This window comes from Rutilus rutilus (assembly GCF_951802725.1).
Source record: "Rutilus rutilus genome assembly, chromosome: 20".
NCBI lineage: Eukaryota > Metazoa > Chordata > Actinopteri > Cypriniformes > Leuciscidae > Rutilus > Rutilus rutilus.
Genome location: NC_140225.1, coordinates 18,172,240 through 18,197,744, shown reverse-complemented (window position 1 = coordinate 18,197,744; position 25,505 = coordinate 18,172,240). Strand labels below are relative to the sequence as shown.

General features: G+C 38.4%; 1 protein-coding gene across 1 annotated transcript; it reads left to right on the top strand.

Annotated features, from left to right (window-relative positions):
• On the top strand, positions 1-25,278 carry wdr35 (WD repeat domain 35). The gene is made up of 28 exons (XM_084391724.1): positions 1-266; positions 427-544; positions 699-770; positions 845-937; positions 2,555-2,683; positions 2,905-3,038; positions 3,921-4,086; positions 4,212-4,360; positions 4,815-4,940; positions 5,042-5,227; positions 5,381-5,413; positions 5,974-6,034; positions 7,277-7,421; positions 8,605-8,674; positions 8,987-9,040; positions 9,122-9,231; positions 9,381-9,597; positions 10,410-10,490; positions 10,792-10,928; positions 12,831-13,034; positions 16,187-16,333; positions 17,810-17,942; positions 18,103-18,213; positions 19,039-19,203; positions 20,334-20,474; positions 20,785-20,941; positions 23,263-23,503; positions 24,776-25,278. The coding sequence occupies exons 1-28, from the start codon at positions 243-245 to the stop codon at positions 24,924-24,926; spliced, it is 3,555 nt and encodes a 1,184-aa protein (XP_084247850.1). The 5' UTR covers positions 1-242; the 3' UTR covers positions 24,927-25,278.
• The last annotated feature ends 227 nt before the right edge of the window (positions 25,279-25,505 follow it).

The following is a 25,505-nucleotide window of genomic DNA, read 5'->3' as shown; positions in this document are numbered from 1 at the left end:
ACCATTTCCGGGCTTTGGTTACCTAGAAACCAAGCAAACCGTTTTTCAGCAGCGTACACGCATGGAAAATACACAGAGAATTCAAATGCTTTTAATAACGGACTTATTATAAAGTTCCTTTAAATGATAAAGCGCTGAAATCACCCACAGTCATCGGGACCAAAAACCTAAAATAGCATCCAAAAAAAAAAAAAACGCTCCTTAAACGCTGTGGCAGGCTAGCAGGCTAAGCTAAAGCAAAGATGTTTATTTATCTCAGTAAGAAGGTAACGTTAACGTTAATTGAACGCGGATATATGTTGCAGATTAGCTGTCGGCATTTTTCAGTTACTTTTCTTAAAAAGGCGTTTCTTTGCTGCTGATAATGACAGTTGTTTCTGCATATACGACCTGTTTATCAGGTTTTGCTGTCTGTTGTGTCCTCAGATTGCGATTCCGAACAATACGATTTTAAAGTGTGTGTCTTGGAACAAAGATCAGGGTTTCATCGCCTGTGGAGGAGAGGATGGCATGTTAAAAGTGCTCAAACTTGAGACTTACACAGGTGGGAACCTGGAACTACCAGGATTTTTATATAACTTAGATGGGCAAAATGAGAGCAACAGTTGTTTATTTCTATATATTCAGCATGAAATCCATCATTCAACCAATAATTAATTATTAAATTACGTTATTTATTACGTTCATATTTTTCCCAGATGATGCCAAAATGAAAGGCTTGGCTGCTCCCAGCAACCTCTCTATGAATCAGACACTGGAGGGCCACAGTGGTAAGAAAGAGGAGAGAGAGAGAGAGTGTGTGTGTGCGTGTGCTGACTCTCTGAGCTTTGATTTGCTTATGCAGGTGCAGTGCAGGTTGTGACGTGGAATGAACAGTATCAGAAACTGACCACCAGTGACCAGAACGGCCTCATCATTGTCTGGATGCTTTATAAAGGTGCACAGTCCTATAACCAAACATTAAGAAAGTATTATAATATTTTATTTATTTAAAACTCTATCTTAAAGTTTATTCAAAAATGACAATTCTTTCACCATTTACTCACCCTCATGTTGTTCAAAACCTAAACGACTTTCTTTTTTGGAACATAAAAGATATTTTGAGAAATGTTTTTTTTTGTTTGTAATTTTTTTGTTTTGTTATTGATGTTCATACAATGGAAGTCAGTGGTCACCAAAATGATTTGGTTACCAACATTCTTCTAAATGTCTAAAAAAGAAAGTTATACAGTTTTCAAACATCATGAGGGTGAGTAAATGATGACACGTTGTTAAGTGAACTATTTCTTTAATTGATATGCAGCCTTTAAAGGGCACCTATTATGCCCCTTTTCACAAGATGTAAAATAAGTCTCTGATGTCCCCAGAGTGTGTATGTTTAGTTTTAGCTCAAAATACCCAACAGATAATTTTTTACAGCATGTTTCAATTGTCATTTTTTGGGGCTCAGAAAAACGCACCGTTTTAGTGTGTATCCCTTTAAATGCAAATTAACTGCTGCTGCCGGGCCCAGGGGGCGGAGCCTCACGAGCGCTAAGAGCCAGGACAATCTCATCTGATAATATCAAAACAGAAACTCTCAGTAGTGGTGTTCATTTCGACTCGGAGTCGCACAGTAATGCCCACAGAGCCAGAGAATATATGCTGTATGGAGATAGAACAGGAATAGTTTAGTTTAATTACGGTTATTTGTCATTTGCTTTTATCCACTATTAATACAAGCCTGCTGTAGCAGACCCTGTCCGAATGATGACCAAAATATACTGATGAGATCAATTAAGTTTATTGTACCTCACACAAAAGATGAAGCCTTAGTTTTACTCCAGAAAATCACTGTAAGAGCCGAATAAACACAGTATATAAGTGCGCATTAAAGTCTTATCCATAAACTCTCTCTCTCTCTCTCTCCCTTTTATTATCATGGAACATACACAGCGAAATACACAAAACACTCGTTAGAACTAATAGTAAACAAATATATACACACCTTTTCAGTGGGTGCTTAATCAACTGGTAAACTGTATATCCACGACTGGATGAGCTGTCATAAAGTGCGCACTCTCACTTTCATTTCTGCCGTGGTCAGTAACGTTAGGCCTGTCGCTCCGGAGACTGTAAGCTGAATCACGAACAGTACAGATCCATCCTCGAGTAACAACGAGAGTAAATGAAGACTGCTAAGTTCATTCTTACATCCAACAACAAAACACCTCGCTTAGGAGACATTCTTGTCTACAGTTGCTCCAGCGTGGAAACAATGGCGGACTGTGTCCAGCTCACTCAGGGCAGGTCTATGCTCAAACTGCAGTGTCAATCAACAGTCGTGGGAGGGGCCTGTGCAAAGTGACGTCACATTGCCCCGAATCTGAGAACAGCTCGTTCTGAGACAGTGCTTATGATTTATGGGGATTTAAAAAAAAGCACTTGGTGGATTTTTATCATTATAGGGTGGTTGTGTACACACACTGCCAACACACATTTATGTTCAAACACCATGTAAAAGTGAATTTTGCATAATAGGTGCCCTTTAACTGTAACTTTGTGTGTCAACCAGGTTCATGGTATGAAGAAATGATTAATAACAGGAATAAATCTGTGGTGAGGAGCATGAGCTGGAACGCTGATGGTCTGAAGATCTGCATTGTGTATGAGGACGGAGCTGTGATCGTGGGCTCGGTGGATGGTGAGCACAGATTTACTCTCACTAATGGACTTTTTATTATAATATATTTTCATGTTTAAATTATTTTATTATTTTTTAGAAGGCAACAAAGCCATCAAGATGTAGATGTTTGTTGTTGTATCATATAGGTTTGAATTTTCATTCATGAACATTTTGTTTGTGTGATTATAAATGTGTGTGTTTGTCTGGTTATGTGTTTTTATAACTTTGTGATCTCACAGGGAACAGGATCTGGGGTAAAGAACTGAAGGGGACCCAGTTGGCACATGTGGCCTGGTCTCCAGACAGTAAGATCTTGCTGTTTGGGATGGCCAATGGAGAGATCCACATTTACGACAACCAGGGAAACTTCATTGTGAGTACTGAGAGTCTGGAAATACACAATATTTAAATACACGAAAAGTGATATTTCACTTAAAATTTTTAATTCTGTCATCATTTACTCACCCTCAAGTTGTTCCAAACCTGTATCAATTTCTCTCTTCTGCTGAACAAGATATTTTGAAGAAGATATTTTGAAGAATGTCAGTCACCAAACAGTTAATGGGCCCCATTGACTTCCATAGCATTTTTTTCCCATACTATGGAAGTCAATGGGGCCCATCAACTGTTAGGTTACCCATATTCTTCAAAATATCTTCTTTTGTGTTCAGCAGAAGAAAGAAATTCAAATAATATAGAAATATTTAGCCCTGGATCATTCTAATCCCAGCATAAACGGATTCATTGGTTATCTTGTTTTACGTTTCACACTGCTCATAATTTACCCAGGGTTAACAATTAATCTTGGGTAATCATAAAATGCTGTTTTCTGATTGGACGAATGCAGCACTTGACCTGTTTACATAAAGTCTCTAGCATTGCGCACCCTCAGATTATACACTGCAGACTGTAATATCGAGTTTTTGGACTATAAAAGTTAAGAATGAAACGGTCTCTTCTTTACTCCAATTGATGTTTCATCACAATTTCATTTTTTCCCCCTCAAACACTGAAACTCTGAAGCATGTGAATATGAGGCACACAATTGGCTGTCTGTTGCTTAGCATCTAGTGGTAACATTCTAACACCGCATTGTTTTACACTGCACAAGTTTGCAAAACCTGTAGTTAAAAGCGGGGTTTAGAATGACTATGACTATAACCCGGGGTTAAGCGCAGTGTGAAAAGCAATTTAGTAAATCAATGCCTTCTCAGTCACAAATTTCGTGTTTGTGTGTCTGTGTGTTTATGCCCAGATGAAGATGACCATGAGTAGTTTGGCGAATGTAACAGGTGCCCTCAGCATAGCAGGTATCCACTGGTACACGGGCACAGAGGGGTATCTGGAGCCAGACTGCCCCTGCCTGGCTGTTTGCTTTACTAACGGGCACTGCCAAGTGTTGCGGCATGAGAGTGATGACAGTGAGTTTGTGTATTTTTCAGTGACTCTTTATCTCTCTTTGTGCATGCTGGAGTCATACATTCTAGTACATTTCTGAGTATGAATGCGAAGGAGAAAGAAAATTGTAATTGTCGATTGTGTGTAGGTCCTGTGATCATTGAGACGGGTATGTGGCATGTGGCCAGTATCCAGTGGAATCACTGTGGCAGCGTTCTAGCTATAGCAGGATCACTCAGAAACAGCGGAGCAGAGAAAGACTTAAATGTTGTTCAGTTCTACGCACCATTTGGAGAGGTGAGTACAGATCTCACACATGTATTGTACAGAAAAACAGTATGAAAGTTCTACAAATATAATTCATCTTGTCATGCATACACTACTGTTCAAAAGTTTGAGGTCGGTAAGATTTTTGAAAGTAACTTATGAAGGTCTTATGTCTATATTCCTGAATTAAGCTGAATTTTCAGCGTCCGTTACTCATGTTATCAGTCTCACATGATCCGAAATAATTCTAATACGCTGATTTGGTGCTCCAGTAACATTTCTTATTATTATCAGTATTAAACCAGTTGTGCTGCTTAATATTTTTGTAGAAACTGTTATAACTTTTTTCTGAATTATTTGATGACAAAGAAGTTCAAAATAACATAATTTATTCAAAATTATATATATATATATATATATCCCAAACTTTTTAATGGCAATGTTCCTGTTGATACACTCATGTCTGATGTCACCATGTGTCTAGCACTTGCGGACTCTGAAGGTTCCTGGCAAGCAGATGACTGCTGTATCATGGGAAGGTGGAGGACTCCGAATTGGCCTGGCTGTAGATTCCTACATTTACTTTGCCAACATTCGGCCAGATTACAAAGTAATTTAGCTGTAAATAATGGCTATAAGACACAGTTTTGTAAAAAAAACAAAAACAGTTAGTGTCTCTGTCTGAGCTAATATCTTGCTCTGTCTCTATAGTGGGGTTACTGCTGTAACACGGTGGTGTATGCATACACACGGCCTGATAGGCTGGAGTACAGTGTGGTGTTCTGGGACACTAAGAATAATGAGAAGTTTGTTAAATATGTCAAGAGTCTCATGTCCATCACCACCTGTGGAGATTATTGCATCTTGGCAACCAAAGCGGATGACACACATCCACAGGTACTAAAACTCTGATCTGTTTAACAAAAAAAGATATTTTAATTTAGAATATTGTTTTAAATCAAATCATTTTTGATTTAGTGTGTTAACTAGTCATATCTGTGATTTGTGTTGCATCAAATGCTCTGATGTTTTTATCATTTCACAAACCAGGAGGACACTGAGGCTGAGGCTGGATCAGCTATGGTAAAGACACCTACTTCTTTACTATTTCATTACTAATTCCAGTTATTAATACTAATAATTTACTTCACTAATTCCAGTGTAGTAAAAAGCTGTGAAAATGATACCATATTCACTCTGATCACGGACAATAGAAAGTTACAGTCAGGAGAGTGTTAACAGTACTACATGACTGTAGCCATTTTCAAAGACACTGAGGAACCTGATCAAACATATAGATGTGACTACCGGTATATCATGATGTTTTGTAAAGAAAAGACTAAATGACTAAAAGCAGCTTCAATCAGCAGGACATAGGACAAGAGTCTACAGTAGAAAGACATAATATTTTAATGTAGATTTTCATCAAATGAAACTTTGAGAAAGCTGTTCTTAAGCATCACATGCAACCACTTTAACACAGGCATTTAATGAGCTGTTCAATCAAATCGCCTCAAAGGATTGGTCGTGGAGGAGAAAGGTATTATGAACATCTGCAAAAGAAGCCTCTCAGATATTCCCTTGATGCTGTTTAGTTAAGTGTACCGACACAGTAAAGATGTCTGTCTGTCTTCTGTCCACAGTATGTTCTGGTGTTGTGTAACTCCATTGGAACCCCACAGGACTCCAAATATATTGACGTCGGTGAGTTGAGCAATACGACACACTCACTGATTCTATTCATAAGAGATCATGCATGGTCATCTGGTCATTATCGCAAAATAAACTCCAGTCCGAGGTCATCAGGACTCAAGAAAATAAGTATGTAAATGCACATTTTTATTTTGTGAAATGTAAGGGGCCGTTTACACGACACAGTTTTGAACTAAAATGGAAAACTTTTTATGCGCTTTGGCCGTTAACAGTGTTTTGGTGGCCTGAAAACGCAAACTTTTGAAAACGGATTTCAAAATGCAAGTTTTAGAAAATGACACCCTTATAATATCCGTGTAAACTACAAAACCGTGAATCTGTGAAAACGGTGACGTGCTTTGTCTATAGGCTTTTTTCTTGTTTGCAAATGAAAGGATACAGATATTGACAGTAAGGAAGGGGGGGTGGGGCATACAAACATCACAAGTGGTTACAAGAATTACACAAATCAACACAATACAACATTTTGTCATCATGAAAAATTAACGGTTCCTTACAACAGACTCGAGGATGATGTATGTTTTCGAAGCCTTTGTGTTCAAAGGTTTTGACATTTTCTTAAAGGAAGTAAAAAGATTTTATATCAGAGGAGAACATTCTAAAATGGGGATTACAGTGAATGTTTCTGGCTTTGTGAAGATGAGATTTACCTAGAAGACAAAGTAATTATACAGTATTAAGATTAACATCCATGAAAATCGGACAAAAAAAAAGATAGATTATGTCATTTGTATCTATAGCCACGTGCGTTCGGCTCGAGTGCACTGTAGTAAAAGAATGCGTAGGTGCGTAGTCTTTCTTTACATAGTGACATCGCCAACTACTTGTCCGGCATTCATAATACAGCGTTATTAGTTGTTTTCGCCGATCTGGGATCCCAGTGGTGGGAATCCCGGCTCCTTTCCTCTCACTCTCACTGGCATCCCGCTAAATTCCTCCCCTGGTTGGGAGAGCAGATCTGTGGGAGGGACAGACATTCACCCTGGTCTCTCTGTGGACAGATTCCAGAGCCTGAACAGCAGCACACAACAGAATCTGTAGTTAACTCATAAAAAAATAATACATGTTTTATGTTAAATCTGTTTGATTTACCTTGTCCCTAAATCCCAGTCTTAATTCAAGATCACACACACCTTTAACAGTCAGCTTTGATGTATAGATGAAATATGTGAAATTAATTGCATTCTAGATGTTCTTTCCCAAATGTTTTTGTTCACTTTTCCACTGTCACAGACCCTCTGTACGTCACCATGACGAAGACTCACGTGATCACTGCATCTAAGGAGGTGTTTTACGTTTGGCAGTATCGTGTGGCTAAGAAACTCACTGCTCTTGAGATCAACCAGGTCGCCAAAACAAGAAAGGAAGGTCGGGAGAGGTGAGGGTCAAAGGTCACCTGTAATAAAAAAAAAAAACTACCTTTCAAAAGTTTGGGGTTGGTAAGATTTTTTTTTGAAGATGTTTTTGAAAGAAGTCTCTTATGCTCACCAAGGTTGCATTTATTTGATAAAAAAATAAGTAAAACAGTAATATTGTGAAATATTATTACAATTTAAGTAACTACTTTCAATATTTGAATATCTTTAAAAATAATTTATTGCAAAGCTGAATTTACCGCAGCCAGTCTTTAGTGTCACATGATCCTTCAGAAATCATTCTAATATGCTGATTTGGTGCTCAAGAAATATTTCTTATTATTGTCAATGCTGAAAACAGTTGTGCTGCTTAATATTTTTGTGGATAAATTATTTGATGAATAGAAAGTTTAAAAGATGCAGCATGTATTTGAAATAGAAAACATTTGTAACATTATAAATGCCTTTTCTATAACTTTTGATCAAATTAATGTGTCCTTGATGAATATAATTATTAATTTGTTTAAAAAAATCTTACTGCAGGGAATATATATATATATATATATGTATATATATATAAATCAGGGAATGGTTTTGGATCAATCTGCTGCTGCTTCTTTTCCTTGCCTCCCACTCAACATTATCAGACACAAAAATAATGTGCCAAATATTAATCATAAATATTGACAAATCTAGCATTCACAAGTGAGGATTCAGGATAGTTTAAAACTGTCACCAGCAGTCAGACAGAAAATCTATAGCACTGTCAAAATATCCCTATTTTGCATAACACACGTATTAAATACAGTAGCTATTTTTTTTTCTGGTCAGTACAAAACGAGTTTAATTTTATTAATGCTTTGTCCCATCTCAGACTCAGCGGCTGACTAAAAGTAACAGATCTGTGTAATATGTAAGCTTTCATCAGATGAAGCGGTGTTCCTTAATGCATGCAGTCTGTGGGCAGGCCTGTCTGCCTGTCTGTCTATCGATGCGGTGTGAGGGTGTGCTCGATGACGGCAGCGGTTTAGAAAAGTTCCGTTCAAGGCTGTGTGATGAAATCTTGTGACCCACACAGACCAGGCGTGGACTTAGTGTTCTGTTTCCCTTCCACATGATAAAAATATACTGAGGCAATACCTCTCTTGCTCCACTTTACCCACACACTGTCTCTTTTCACTCTGTCTTGCTGACTGTCTTCTCTAGGGTTTATCACATCGATGACAGTCCAAGCGGAACATCGGATGGGACACTGAACTCTGCCAAAGCCTTCACAGTGAGTACACTCATCACATACACTTACCTGTGGCTCTCTCAACCTCTCGTGAGAGGATTAGTGTGGAAAGTGTCATAAAACACTGTCCAGCTCAGTTGGTTTATGAATTATTTTTGTACTTTTGTTGTATTTTTCTTGATCTGCTTCATTTATATATATATATAAAAACAAAGGGATGCAAATGCCAGAAAATGTGTCTTTGCACTATGGAGACTTCAGCCCACCTTTTAATATCATCCTGGCCTACATTCAAGCAATGGCTCTGAGAAAGGGTCATGAGAGTGAGACATGTTTATGATTCATTTGTTTCAGGCCACCAGAGATCCGATCTGCTGCATCACAGCATCAGACAGGATGCTTCTAGTGGTACGTCTGATTTCCACAAGAACACACGCTTTCTCAACCCAAAGTTTCTGTGTGTTTGACGTGTGGTTGTGATGCCCGCAGGGTCGTGAGTCTGGTACTTTACAGAGATACAGTCTACCCAATATCAACCTCCTGCAGAAATATTCTCTCACGTCCAGACCATATCAGCTGTCCCTGAATTGTAACTCCAGGTCTGATTTCTCCCTCTCTTTTCTTTTTTCCTCTCTCTTCCTATCCCATTGTAACTGTAGACCATATACGCACTATCATTGTTAGACTAATCAGACTAACCTTTTTCCTGCTTGTATAGTGAGATTTTGCCTGTATTTTGTGTTTCCAGCCGACTGGCTATAATCGACATTACGGGTGTGTTGACGTTTCTGGATGTAGAGACACGGGCTTCGTCAGGAGATGCAGAAGGCGGGTCCACTGCCGGAGACCCATCTAAATTCGAGCGCAAGGATGTCTGGGATATGAAATGGGCTAATGATAACCCAGATCTGTTCTCCATGATGGAGAAAACCAGAATGTATGTCTTCAGAAACCTGGACCCTGAGGTGAGACATAGAGAAATGAGTTGCATAAGCATACCCATGCATATACAGTATTGTGGCAAGAGAAAAGAGGATGACTAAAACAAACAAACACATAAATGGAAGAAAAGAAAGAAAGGGTGAGAGTAAGAGTTTTGTCAAAGCTACTTTACTCTTACATGTACAGGGTTCAAGAAGTGCTGCCATTTTCAAATAAACACACACACATGCACACACACACACACACACACGCACACATATGTTGGGTTTCTAAGTTTTATGGGGATATTCCATAAATATAATGATTTTTATACTGTATAAATGGTATATTCTATCTTCTAACCCTAACCCTAAACCTATCCATCACAGAAAACTTTCTTCATTTTTACATTTTCAAAAACATCACTAAGTATGATTTATGAGCTGTTTTCCTCATGGGGACCAAAAAATGTCCCCACAAAGACAAGGATTTCAGATTCAAAGATTGCCCCCATTTTGTCCCCATAACATAGGGTTTACCTGAACCACACACACACACACACACCAGTCTCAGTAAATCACACTGCACATGGCCTATAGATCAGACCACCCACTGCAGAGGTTTTAACAGCGCTTTTTTCTTCCCGCACAGAAAAATAGCAGGAAGTGTGGTTTACAGGTTCATGCCACACATTATACACAATATTTAGTTGCACTAATATTAAAAGTGTATTCTCACAAATAATCAGCCTAATTTGATCAAAAAATAGATTTCTTCAGTTGGTTCATTTTACAGCAGTGTTAGTGTGAGTATTCTCTCCTGACAAGCTCATATTTGTGTTGTGTTTTGAACACAGGAACCAATTCAAACATCTGGCTTCATCTGCCACTTTGAGGATCTGGAGATCAAATCTGTTCTTTTGGATGAGATTATGAGGGTTGGTTGGAATATGTGTGATTTATGAATTTATTTCAACCTGTGAATGTCAGTGAATTTTAAAATTGAGATTTCCAAGACTGAAAAACTATATATATATATATAATGTATGTATGTGTATGTATGTATGTATGTGTGTGTATGTGTGTGTGTTAGTTAGTCATTCTTTGAAATCTAAATTTTAAAATTATAATTTATATATACATTAGCTGTTATAGTCTCTATAAAATGATTTTTGAAAAAATAAATCATCTTAATTTGTCAAAAGTTGTGTGAACCCTGAATATAATTTTATCCTTTAGGATCCAGAGGTTCCAAATAAAGATTATTTAATAAACTTCGAGATCCGCTCACTGAGGGACAGCAGGGCGCTGATTGAGAAAGTTGGAATTGAAGATGCTTCTCAGTTTATTGAGGACAATCCCCATCCGCGCCTCTGGTAAGAGACAGACACGCATTCCACACAATAAATGGGGCAGTGTGGTTATTTATTCAAGCAAACCTGCAAACACAAAGAGGAATACGGCAATAAAAGCATAGTGAGGCAGTACGGAAGCGTGTGCTAAAACATGCTATGTGAGTTTGTTTATTTGTATGTGTGTGTTTGTTATACATTTTAAAGATTTTTATGTGTGCAACATGGCTGTGTATGTGTGTGTCCTGGAAGTGGAAAGTATGAGGTGCACTTAAATAGTCTGAATGTAGTGTGAGGTACAGTTTTATGATCTGAATGATGATCCTGGCACTGGCAGGACAAGATAAAACCAATAAGGCAGCACAGTTCTGGAGAGCTATTTCCTAGTAAATCTGGAAAAAGTGGAATAAAATAAGCTGTAATCTAAAAAGGCACATATGTGTGCAGTTTTTTATGGTTATGTTCAAATGAAATGAAAATGAAAAGAAAAATCATCTAAGACAGAGAGAGATGTTTTCTGTAGCCATAAAGTTTTGGAGCGGCTCTATTGATTTAGGAGCCCACTGGAGTTTTAGTGGCTCTGTCAGTTCTCACAGCACAAGGAGGAATTTCAGATTGGACTCTTGCTACAGAAGCAGGTAGGCAAACCCTAGTGTCATGTTAGCTTAAGTTTAATGTTCTTTACCAGTGCTTCAAAGCACTGCACCTTCATCTAACATACATTATTGACAGGACACACTCTGGAATGAATAATTCACTGAAAACACAATGCGAGTCTCTATTCTCTCTGCCATCTCTGATGTGATCAGCCTGGTTTTCTATACATTAGTGCTGTTTTGGACTGATTGTTGGAATAAATTCGCTTACTGGATCATTGGACTGAAAACCTTCCCAAAGTTTAGCTGCTTAAAATGATCTGATCACAAACAGAGAATCATAATTGAATCTATGGTAATGTGTCAAGAGCACATCCAGGTCACATTTGACCCCATACTCTAGATTATTTTTTAGCATGTTTTATTATATTTTGCAAAGTCTCATTAGTTAAATTTAGAGTTTAATAATTGGTTACACTTTATTTCGATAGTCCACTTTAGACATTCTACTAACTATAAGTAACCTTGCAACTACATGTCAACTAACTCTCATTAGAGTATTCGTAGACTGTTAATGACTGGTAGTTGACATGTAGTTGCAAAGTTACTTATAGCTGGTAGAATGTCTAAAGTGGACTATCAAAATAAAGTGTTACCCAATAATTTATCTATCATAAGTATTTGTATATTAGTATTTGCTGCATTTGAGAATATCATTTTCTTAGATTTTGGGGTTAAATGTAGGCAGTACATTAGTAAGTGAGGAAAGTTGCTGTTTATACTGTCAGACAGGAACTGGAGAAGGAATCCTGTAGGAATATGGTGTAAAGAGAGAAAGAGTCATGTGTCAGCTCTCTCTTTCAGTCTGTGTGTTTGCTTGGATGTAAGGGTTAGAGCTCAGAGGGTCTTTTGTTTGATTTTTCTCATTCATACCATGCCAACGTGTCAGAGGTCAAAGGTTTTCACAGCTTTCAATGAACACATGAAAAGATCCCAGAGAGACTCGCTTCGTCCTCTTTGTTCATTTTCTGTCAGTCTAAAGTGTCTTCAGTGAAACAGATCTAGCTATACGCAACTGACAGTGTCATGAGTGTCATTTTAGGAATATCCACATTTTGAAGCTGTTTAAGCTTGCAAGGTGTGAGGAAAATCTTTGTTGAAATCAAATACTGTATAAATACATTAATAATACTTCAAAATAATAATTTCATCAGAACTAATGTGTCATATTCTGGAAATATGGGATTTGAGGTATTCAGTGTGAAATGTCAGACCTTCTGTACTTGACAGTTGAAAATTCAGTCAGTTGTATCTATGTGTGCACTTGCAGGCGTTTGTTGGCAGAAGCGGCGCTGCAGAAGCTGGATTTGAAGATGGCTGAACAGGCGTTTGTGCGCTGTAGGGACTACCAGGGCATTGAATTTGTCAAGAGACTGAGCAACCTTCAGAGTGAAGCCATGAAACAGGCCGAGGTAGCTGCTTACTTCAGCAGGTTCGAGGAGGCAGAGAGGATGTACCTGGACATGGACCGCAGGTATACACAGATAATAAATGTTTTCATGCTGTGTGAAATCTCTGTGAACATCCACACTACACTCAAAAAATAGTGATGTTGAATGAATTTAATTAAATTGAGAAAAACTTTACACAATTTAGAATATTTCCGTAATAATTCTGTTGAATTAAATAGTTATCGAAATATTCAGTTGCTATTGTAACGAATAACTAAAACTATCAAAAACTATATCATTCATATGTATATATACATATATGGTGGCCGCAGGTCCTTAAGTCTTAAAATGTCTTAAAGTTTTCCTAATAAAGGGCCTTAAAAAGTTTATCTAGACACCCTGTATATACTGTACTATATGCACCACCATACAACATATGAAGAGTTTCGTTGCAAAACGAGATATATCCATTTTGAGAAATGTTGGTTATTTGACATTATTATTTAAGACATCAACAGTCAAGTTCATTCACAATTTTTTGTACATTAAACTATTACTTGAGCTCAGTGAAGGCCAGGGACACAATATTCTTCAAATCCAGGATATTTATTATTTTATTTTATGTCCATAAATAGATCATAAATAAGTCAAAAACCATGCCAAAATGCAACATATTTATCTTAACATTGTCAAACATCTTAAATTGGTTAAAAAAAAATACATCATAAATATATGGAATAGTATATACAAAGATTGATTAATAATAATAAGATTCTGAGTTAGTTTTGGCCAGAACATACACAACATAACATAACATTTTTTTTTTTTTTTTTTGCAAAACGCTATATATCCACCATAGGCTATATTCTACTACTGTAATACCATTGAAGAAATCTTTTGGATCATCAGTGGGAAAATTAACAATAATTTATCAATTAATCGTAAATATTCATAATATTCAAAAACATAATGCCATAATAAACATAATGTGAGTGACTATGGCGTGTGCCAGTAATCCAGGGCAGTCCCTGAATGAAAAGGTCGGATAACAACGTACGGACGTCTGTGTGCTTGTGCTTCACATAGGGACAGTGGGCATAAAAAAATAAAAAAATAAAAAAACACCGTTGCGCTGCCTGGCTAGCTGAGCTGTCAGAGCAAACAAACTGCAGGTTCAACCATCCTTAAACAGCTTCGTGATTAGTTACAATTTAGATAAGTAAGATTAAGTTAGTTATAGATAAACGACTTGTAGCTTGTTACAGAAAGAGTGGAGGCTCCTTCCACACCGCTGCTGAAAACCAAACCTGTATGATCAGATCCATAACGTTAGCTTGACTCTGAAGCTTTGATTCTCTGACTGACAGACAGCTGTTGATCAGTGACGTAGCCTACGTGACTGACAGCCTAACCGTTATATCGCACTTTGTAAAGAAACTGGGCTGGCGGATATCGCGTTTTGTGAAAAAATACATCTTGTAGTAGGCTTAAAATGTACATTTTTAAATCTTATTAATGGCAGCAATTCACACATAGATTAAGGTACATCTGAACAGTGATTTCCAATAATAAAATCCAAATGTCAAAAAATGGCGTTTATCACGTTTTGCAACCGAACTCTTCATATACACTCACCTACAGGATTATTAGGAACACCTGTTCAATTTATCATTAATGCAATTATCTAATCAACCAAACACATGGCAGTTGCTTCAATGCATTTAGGGGTGTGGTCCTGGTCAAGACAATCTCCTGAACTCCAAACTGAATGTCAGAATGGTAAAGAAAGGTGATTTAAGCAATTTTGAGCGTGGCATGGTTGTTGGTGCCAGACGGGCCGGTCTGAGTATTTCACAATCTGCTCAGTTACTGGGATTTTCACGCACAACCATTTCTAGGGTTTACAAAGAATGGTGTGAAAAGGGAAAAACATCCAGTATGCGGCAGTCCTGTGGGCGAAAATGCCTTGTTGATGCTAGAGGTCAGAGGAGAATGGGCCGACTGATTCAAGCTGATAGAAGAGCAACTTTGACTGAAATAACCACTCGTTACAACCGAGGTATGCAGCAAAGCATTTGTGAAGCCACAACACGCACAACCTTGAGGCGGATGGGCTACAACAGCAGAAGACCCCACCGGGTACCACTCATCTCCACTACAAATGGGAAAAAGAGGCTACATTTTGCACGAGCTCACCAAAATTGGACAGTTGAAGACTGGAAAAATGTTGCCTGGTCTGATGAGTCTCGATTTCTGTTGAGACATTCAGATGGTAGAGTCAGAATTTGGCGTAAACAGAATGAGAACATGGATCCATCATGTCTTGTTACCACTGTGCAGGCTGGTGGTGGTGGTGTAATGGTGTGGGGGATGTTTTCTTGGCACACTTTAGGCCCCTTAGTGCCAATTGGGCATCGTTTAAATGCCACGGCCTACCTGAGCATTGTTTCTGACCATGTCCATCCCTTTATGACCACCATGTACCCATCCTCTGATGGCTACTTCCAGCAGGATAATGCACCATGTCACAAAGCTCGAATCATTTCAAATTGGTTTCTTGAACATGACAATGAGTTCACTGTACTAAAATGGCACCCACAGTCACCAGATCTCAACCCAATAGAGCATCTTTGGGATGTGGTGGAACGGGAGCTTCGTGCCCTGGATGTGCATCCCACAAATCTCCATCAACTGCAAGATGCTATCCTATCAATATGGGCCAACATTTCTAAAGAATGCTTTCAGCACCTTGTTGAATCAATGCCACGTAGAATTAAGGCAGTTCTGAAGGCGAAAGGGGGTCAAACACAGTATTAGTATGGTGTTCCTAATAATCCTTTAGGTGAGTGTACAGTGTGCACTACCTATGCTTTACTGATAAAGTTTTCTTGAACACTATATAACAAAGGTTACTAATTTATATTTCTACATTACATAATTTTTTATTAAAATGTTTTGCTTTTTACCAAACAATTGCTGTTTATATTTTTTCCTGGCATACAGGAAATTACCATATCCTAATTTAACGGAGTACTAAATTATATAAACTACATAGATGGATGATTTTTAGGTAAAAAACAAACAAACAAACACTCACATCAGTTTCCAAATGTGTCTCTGTTGGCTATGTTTTTGCGATTATGGCCAACATTTTAATTAACTAAATTGAAAAAGCAACAAAAATCTATTAATTTTGAATGTTCATCATTCTTATTTCTCCCTCTGGTCTCTTTAGGGATTTGGCGATCAGTTTGCGTATTAAGCTCGGTGATTGGTTCAGGGTTCTGCAGTTGCTGAAGACAGGATCAGGTGACTCTGATGATGCTCTTCTGGAGCAGGCCTACAACGCTATTGGAGACTACTTTGCAGACAGACAGAAATGGTAGGTTGCTTCAGAATAGGTGTTTTCTTATGTACATGTATGTGTTTGTCCAGGCAAAGCCACGCAGCTGAATGTCTGTTGTACAATATTTGTTTCAATGTCATACACTCATTTCTGTCATAACAACTCTCATAGTGTTTGGCATGGTGATGGATATGCCAATGTTAATGTATTTGGTCTTGGCGTAATAGATTTGCTACGCTGCTGCTGCTGCTGCAGAGCAAGTACAGAGACTTGCTACTGCCAGTACATTCACAGACATGCTGCTGCTGCACATATAACATACGTAAATTAACCCCCCAACAAAGCAGAAGACACAAGAAATAGACAATACAAGCCAAAATATGCATGCTTCTTAGTGTAAGAAAACAAGCTGCTGCATCAGGAGACATGCATATATCCGCACATATGGATGAACATAGACGGGACGGGATTAATGAGAACTCTGACAGTCAGGTAACAGAATTAAAACAGAACACAAACGTGACATTACGCCCCCCTCTGGAAAGGCCTTGTGCCGTACAAGGTCCAATTGAGGAGGGAGGGCGGGGGCTATGGAGGAGGACGAGGAACTGGTGAAGGGCAAAGGTGGAGATGGCAGGAGGAGCCAGGGAGGAACCAGGAAGAGGAGGTGCCAGGCAGGGACCCAGGCCACAGCCATGACGGAGGCCCATACTGCCGTTGAGGGAGGTAGGAGCCATGGTGGAGAAGCTCTCAACGACATCATGGGGACGAGCGATGGAGATGGAGCAAATGGTGGTGGAGCCCTGGGCGCAGATGGAGAGCTGATGGGACTGGCCAACACTGGTGGAGCCAGATGGAGTCAGGGCAACGGGCCAAGGTGGGGTGACGGGAACAGCGGCTGGAGGCGGAGCCTGGTAGGAGCTGGATGACGGAAGGCATCACACAGCATTGTGTTATGGGAGAAGACAAAGGGCTGAAGGGAACCAGCGAAGGCGGGGCTGACGGACTGGCTGAATGAGGATGAGGAGGCAGGAAAGGGAGGCTGGGCGGGATCAGCGTCCTCCTCTCAGCCACACACCGGAAAATGGCATCTCTCCAGTTTCCTTTCTTCATATCCGGTAGGTCTTGTGGGTTGTGAAAGTTCACCCCGACCCAATATATCGATTTTGGAGTCTCATTGTTAAAAGCCGTTCGTTGGGCGAGCTGGCAGAAACGCAAAGAATAATCCAGAAAAGAAAGTCCCTCCCAGTTGAGAGCAGAGAAAGGAGCAGCAATCTCCATAGTCCTTTTTTGTGGTCCATTCTTCTGTCACGTGTGGCTGTGGTATACAGAGCGCACGACGAAGGAGAATCAAACACAAACTGACTGTTTTAAATCCACGAAGGAGAAGCACAGGAAAACAGGCAAACACAACCACTATACAATGATGAGAACTGGCAAAGGAATGAACAGCTGAACAGAATGACTAATCAATGAGCAACCAAAGAGATTAATGAGAACTGTGTTCCACAGGTTGAATGCAGTGCAGTATTACCTGCAGGGTCGTAATCAGGAGCGTCTGGCGGAATGTTATTATATGCTGGAGGACTATGATGGTCTGGAGAAACTTGCAAACTCCCTACCAGAAAACCATAAACTGCTACCAGTGGGTGCTCTCTCTTTTTTCTCTCTCTCTCTGTCCCATTTTCTTATGCTTTGTCAGCAGACCAATCAGCAGTGTTTGGTTCAGATTATCTTGAATTGCTTGAACTGTGCTTTATTGTATGTTTGTGTGTGTGTGTGTGTGTGTGTGTGTGTGTGTGTAGGACATTGGTCAGATGTTTGTTACCGTGGGAATGTGTGAGCAGGCTGTCAGTGCATTTCTGAAATGTAACCTGCCCAAAGCAGCTGTGGATGCCTGTGTGCATCTAAACCAGGTGAGAGTTCATGCACAAACCTACACAGAACTTTAGCATGTTGTATGGTTTGATATGTTATGAAGGTAAATGTTTAGCATGTATTAATATTATATTAATTGCATTAATTGTATTGATATTACAGTATATTAGGGCTGTCAATATTTAATTCTGATTAATCTGTATTTTCTTTTAAGTTAATGCATTTGTATCCTTTTAATAAAAATAAAGACAGAACAGATATTTCTCATTTGCATAGAACACTGATTATATATTTCACACAACTAAACTCATAATAATTAAATAATATTAAACAATATTGTAACTTAATGAACACTTTGTGGATTTATTGATGCATATTTATAGAAAATAGAGGTTTTTGTAGATGGTCTTCTTATTAAAACTTGTACAATTATAAAATTACAATAAAGAAGGTATTTTTTCTATCATGTACTGATCTAATAAAACACACACACACACTTGTGCTGCTTCTCTGAACATAAATGCGTTATCTGTGTTAAAGAAATTGAGACTTTTACAGCTCTATTTAATATGCATTTCCCAAAAGACATATTTTTCATCCTCTCTTCACTGAATGCATTCTGACTCACTGCCTTTTCTTGAGCATCGAGAGTCGAGATAATGACACTTCTGTCATTAGTTTAAATGAGAGGTTCAGAGAGTTCACAGTGCTCATCATCAGTTGTACTGAAAGATCCAGTTGCAGCTGTAACATCATCATACTCATCTGCTGATGAAACCTGTCTGTGATGAATGTTAAGATGCTTGATAAAAACAAATGAGCAACATTAAAAATACATTTTAACTGGGTGCTTTTTTTCCCAGTGGAACAAAGCTGTGGAGCTTGCCAAAAACCACAGTATGAAGGAAATTGGACCTCTTCTGTCCAAATACGCCTCACATCTGCTGGAGAAAAACAAAACTCTAGAGGCTGTAGAGCTCTACAGAAAAGCCCATCACTTCCTGGATGCTGCCAAACTCATGTTTACGGTATGTCTATATTAGCTCATGTAAGAAACAAATGTCATTGGGGATCCTCAGGTTATGAAACCAGTGATGACAGTCATTTTTAAAGTGGCCAGATGATGCCCTTTTACAAAGTTTTTTTTTGTTTTGGGGGGTCTACTAGAATAGGTTTTCATGCTTCAATGTAAAATAAATAAATAAATAAAATCAGATATTTTACATTGTAGCAGCACCTCTCATCCCAGTCTGTCAGTTACACTCTTTTTAGTTCCTAGCTCTATTAAGCCCTTCCTTCCTAAAAGCATAATGCGCTCTGATTGGTCGGCCCGATTGGCCCAACCACTTCAAGTGCGATTCGGAAATGTCATTCCCCTTACCATAACCGCAAATTTCAACACACTACTAATGCAACTCAACCAGGCCTCGACCCCCTTTTTTGCATATGCCTTAGACTGAACTTATTTTATTTGCAGAATATTGTGACGTGTTCATTCCCGGAAGAAAACTCAAAACTACAATCGAAGAATTTCAGGGAGTTCAGAAACAGTGCTTACTTATATAGAAAATAACTAATTCCCTTTGAAGTGGACTTTGTGCTTTGTAAATTTGCAGACTTTTTTCATGCTGAAACAGACACATGACACACTAAAGAAAACATAAGTAAAAAAAAAAAACACATAATAGGTCCTCTTTAAAGGAAATGGCCTGGTTTCACAGACAGGGCTTAGATTAAGCCAGTATTAGACCTTGGTTCAATTAGGACATTTAAGTAGCTTTTATAAATGTGCCTTAGGAAAAACGTTATTGGTGTGCATCTTGAGACAAAACAATGGCACAGACATATTTTAAGAGATGCCAGAGCAAGTTGCTTTCAGTTAAAACAGCTCATACATGCATTTTAGTCTGGGACTAGCTTCAGCCTTTTCTGTGAAACTAGGGGAAAGTGTTCAATGTTAGCGCCACTTAACAGAATGATGAAATAATAAAAATAAAAAAAGTGTTTTGTTTCTGTTAAATCTATTTTGTTATGCCCAACCCAGTCGTGAGATTTCATTATCTGTTAGTGGCATGGAAATAACATGCTTAACATTTAATGTCAGGATATTTTTGTAAATGTAAAATGTTTTTAATTGACAATCTTTGTTTCACCTTAGATCGCTGAAGATGAGGCAAAAAAGAGAACGCGACCATTGCGAGTGAAGAAACTGTATGTGCTCGCCGCCTTGCTGGTGGAGAACTTCCATACCCAGATCAAAAGCTCACAGCAAAGCAAAACCAAGGGCAAGAAATCAGAGGTTCTTTAACTGTTCAAATATCTTCATACAGTACATACTAAAAACTCTCCTGTTTCCAAATGCTCTGCTTGCTGGATGTAGTTTAGCTTTAATACAGGGATAACCAACTACAGTTTTATTATCATTTGTGATTTTTCTATTTTCTAATCCGCAAAAAGCTGTGGTAGTTGTTAAGTTACTCTCAGTGCCATGGTCTGCAGCTGCAGCCTGACTCAGAGTCCGACAGCATCAGAGGGGCAGGAAATCAGTTGTGATAAAGGGCTCATTTATAGCCTGGTGGTGGGTAATTTGTGTGTGTGATTTATTTCAGGCTACCAGTGCATTAGCAGGGCTGTTAGAGGAAGATGAGACGTCTTCAGACAGCCGTATCCTGGATGACGCCTGGCGTGGGGCAGAGGCCTATCATTTCTTCCTGCTTGCGCAGAGACAGCTGTATGATGGCAAGGTGGACGCAGCCATGAGGACAGGTGACGCATTAAAACCCAATGAGTTGTGATAGCTTATCCACACTTAATGTTTACATTATTTAGTGACTTTGGGGCGCAATCTGTTGAGGTTTGTCAACTGGTAAGCTAATGTTAACTGTCTTTAAAACACTGGGGCTGTGTCCGAAATCGCCCCCTATACCCTTAAATAGGACACTGTTTGATGGGAAAGGCATTTGTAGTGGTATCCAAAACCATAGTGGACATTATAGAGTGCACTCATTCAATCCCACAATGCACCGCAATAACGAGTGTACGACTGATGTACACTCATCAGATAGAGAATACCCATAATGCACCGTGAGGGTCGTGCTGAATAAATTCCCGCATCTCGCCAGAAGATGGAGCTCGCAGCTTAATCATCCATCCATCAATTTTCCAAACTGCTGGTCCAATGTGGGTACAGCGTAATATCATACAGGTATAAATTCCTTTTTAATTGATTATTAAATTGTTTAATTAAGGTTTATACATGCTAGACTTCAAGATACATCTTACTACTGGAGCTGCCGGTTTGCTAAGTTTCAAATGATTATTAAACAGTAAGCACAAACTATGCAAAGAGGCTGCCCTTCCAGCGCACAGTGTCCGAATTCACTCACTCGTTTTCCTTCACTCCTTCAGCTGGACTATAATTAGTGGAATAATGTAGGGAATAGTGATTTTGAACGCAGCTTAAGGCTCTGTCATGGAAATTAGCATGTATAAACCTTAATTAAACAAATTAATAGTCAATTAAAAAGGAATTTATACCTGTATGATAATACGCTGTAGACGGGCTACATCAGCAGAAGACACACTGGGTGACACTCCTGTCAGATAAGAACAGGAAAAACTGAGGTTACAATTCACACAGGCTCAACTAAACTTAAACAATAGAAGATTGGGAAAATGTTGCCTGGTCTCAATTTCTGCTGCAACATTCAGATGGTAGGGTCAGAATTTGGCATAAACAATATGACAGCATTGATCCATCCCGTCTTGGATCATCGGTTCAGGCTGCTGGTGGTGTAATGGTGTGAGGGATATTTTATTGGCCCTGAGTAATGTTATTAAGTGTCCATCCCTTTATGACCACAGTGAATCTTCTGATGGCTACTTCCAGCAGGATAACGTCCCGTCACAAAGCTCAAATCATCTCAAACTGGTTTCTTGAACATGACAAATACATGTTCAAATACTCAAATGGCCTCCAGATCTCAATCCAATAGAGCACCTTTGGTATGTGGTGCAATGGGAGATTCACATCATGAATGTGTAGCAGACAAATCTGCAGCACCTCATGATGCTATCAAGTCAATATGGACCAGTTCTCTGAGAAATGTTTCCAGCACCTTGTTGAATCAATGCCACAAAGAATTAAGGCAGTTCTGAAGGCAAAAGTGGGTCCAACCACGTACTAGCCATGCGTAAAGTGGCCGGTGCGTGTGTATTTGTAATATGTAAATCACTCACTCCTCATTTTGCAATCCAGTTAGAATATAACACAAACAAATAGCTGTGAAACATAGTCTTTAGTCTTATGTATATGAACAAATTCATTATCACCTCCTACACTTTCTCTCTGTTTGTATCAGACCACAGTAATGATGTCCATATGAATATTCTGAGGATTGTAAATCTGTGTCTGTTAATGTGTGTGTGAATGCATGCAGGGTATGTCTGGCCTCGTCTGCGCACATAAAGTGTTACCTGAACAGAGAAAACAAACTCAAAGTGAAGTCTTTACAGCGTTCAGTCCACACATACACTCTTACAAAAGACGTTTGCTTACACGAAAGTCTAGACAAAATGTGTAAACCACAGATTACATCATATCCAGGACCACCTGGAAAAGGTGCTTGTGTGTGTTGTGGGTTAATGTTTTTGTCTTTCAGTTAGCTGTGCTTTCATACTTCTATTAAAGTCTTTAAAATGATCTATTAAAAATGTTAGGGATGCACTGTTATTAAAATTCTGAAATAACTATTGTTAAACTAATAATTCTTTTATTGTTATGACAGATTTCCAATAAATGACCAATTTTAAAATTATATACAATTTTGCCTAAATAAATTAAATAAAGCATTAAAAACTATTTGTGAATTGTGAAAGTGAATTTAGGCATCACAGCATTATGATGTACGTTATAAAAAATGTATATTCACCATGAGATTTAATATAAATCGTATTTGAAAGTGTTATTAAATTATTCTCCTTTTAGTGAGCATTAGAGGGCGGCGGCGGCAGCAATATCCCTTATTAAAATCTTTTGTTCCTCAAGTGTACAGCCATTCAATAATTACTTTATTCTTAATTTCTAGCTCTCCATCTCCGTGATTATGAGGATATTATCCCTGCTGTGGAGATTTACTCTCTGCTAGCCATCTGCTCATCTGCTAACTGTGCGTTTGGTACGTGTTCACGTGCCTTTATTAAGCTGGAATCTCTGGAAACACTGACTCCAGATCAGAGGCAGCTTTATGAAGACCTGGCCCTGGAGATCTTCACCAAACACAGCCCTAGAGACACCCGGCAAAGCCAGCAAGACAGCCTCACTGACGGGTAAGCCAGGAACGCAATGGCCAGATGTGCTATATAACCTCACTGAGCACACAACCGCGGAATAATTGAGGCGGATCCTTTGTTATGGCTTGTTGACGGAGCTGTGACGTCACAGTGACGCAAGTGTAAAATAGTGTGAGATGAGTGGTGTAAGGGTCAGCGTGTATTACTTAGGCGTATCACTGCAGTGTGCCGGATAACTGGAAGTTTCCAGACCTTTCAGATTATTACATCAGCACAGTTCTCCCATAGAACTGTAGGAAAACAGTGGGAAGATTATTACACTACTGTGAATCAGTAAGATTTTTTTTAAATGTTTTTGAAAAAAGTCTCTTATGATCATCATGGCTGCATTTATTTGATTAAAAATACAGTAAAAACATTTATATCTTGAAATATTATTGCAATTTTAAAAATACTTTTGAATGTAATTTATTGCTGTGATGGCAAAGCTGAATTTTCAGCAGCCTTCAGTGTCACATGATCCTTCAGAAATCATTCTAATATGCTGATTTGATGCTCACGTAACATTTCTTCTTATCATCAATGTTATCAAAATATTTTTGTGGAAACAGAGATTCTTTGATAAAAAGAAAGTTCAGAAGAACCTAAACCTTTTTTTCCCTCACTGAATCTGTCCGTTAGTATTCTTTCTTTGCAAAGCCCCGAAGTGACAAATACACATCACACATTTACAGAGTAAAATTATTCCATGAATTGACTGATTTCAATGCATTCGATTTGTTTATGCTCGCAAAGTTGTCCTGCTTCGACCTATTTTGGCCTAATGTGATGAGAATACAAATAAAAAAAGCTCATTCACTCAAAGGACGATAACTATAACGATAAAGATATAGTTCCAAAATCATTCTAAATATAAAAGAATAGAGTCCATACCACAACTATAAAGATAACAGCACAGAACGATAAAAGCATCGACAGCCAGAATCCATTTTGCTTTAAAGAGCTCAAGCATTTAAAGCGGCATAAAACAAAACTGCAGTGCGTGCTTAATAAACAGAACAATATCGTCCGCTGGTGTGGATGCTAATGGCATTATAGTTTGCAGTTATCTTTATAGTTATAGGGCCTCTCAGCTCAAAACATAAATGTAAAGCAGCAAATTAACTGTTCCGATTATGTTAATAAAACAGTGTTAAACTGCTTAAACAGGTTAGCAAGTGTGATGATGCATTCTGAGTTGATGAATAAACCTCTCTCTCTCTTTTTGTCTTTTATTCTATTACTTCCTGTTTTTTTTTTTTTCTTCAGGCCGGAGGGCAAGTCGCCCACCTGTATAGTGACAGGAAGAATAATATCTGAGTACCAGTTCTGGATGTGCAGTGTGTGCAAGCACTGTGCTTTGGAGCAGGAGGTCACACAACACAACTTCTGTCCTCTCTGTCACTCCCCAGTGGGATAAATTGTTCCTGTCGCCTTGCCAAGCTCAACTATTGCTCCATCAAATGTCAGTCTTTTTGATGCACTGTAGGATACAAACTCTGCCATAAGGTTAGAAAGCTTCAAATATGTCATTTGGATGCTCAAACAAATTGTACATTGAATCTCTTTTATATGTCTTTTTCATATATTTATGTATGTAATTACATTATTTTCACTATAAATAATATACACAATTTTCCCTGAAAAAATTCTTATGTAAATCATCACATTCAACTCAATTTGACAATTTATATAAGAGTGAGTTTTAATTCTAAAAGTTACGAATGTACCATCTGGCTAATATGATACTGTATGTATGTGTGAGGGTTTTTCAGTAAAGAAATGAACATTTTTTTTTTTTAACTGAGTGCCTCCTGTTATTTTAGCATTAACAGGCAAATTGTTCTGTTGTTTGATTAATCTAAAATAAATTAAAAAAAGACATCTCAAACTTTCATGTTCACTTGACTCTGTTCTGATTTGACCTGAGAATTTGTATCTTTAATATTAGGCATCTGTCTGTTGAAACTTTTACCTTGCTGAATTCGTAAACGCTTAC

Excerpts from the sequence above, each read along its gene's own strand:
- wdr35 (XM_084391724.1), top strand. The coding sequence starts at position 243 with ATGTTTATTTATCTCAGTAAGAAG. Across the intron at positions 9,041-9,121 it reads CAGACAGGATGCTTCTAGTG|GGTCGTGAGTCTGGTACTTT; the intron begins GTACGTCTGATT and ends TGATGCCCGCAG. Across the intron at positions 20,475-20,784 it reads CCAAGGGCAAGAAATCAGAG|GCTACCAGTGCATTAGCAGG; the intron begins GTTCTTTAACTG and ends GATTTATTTCAG.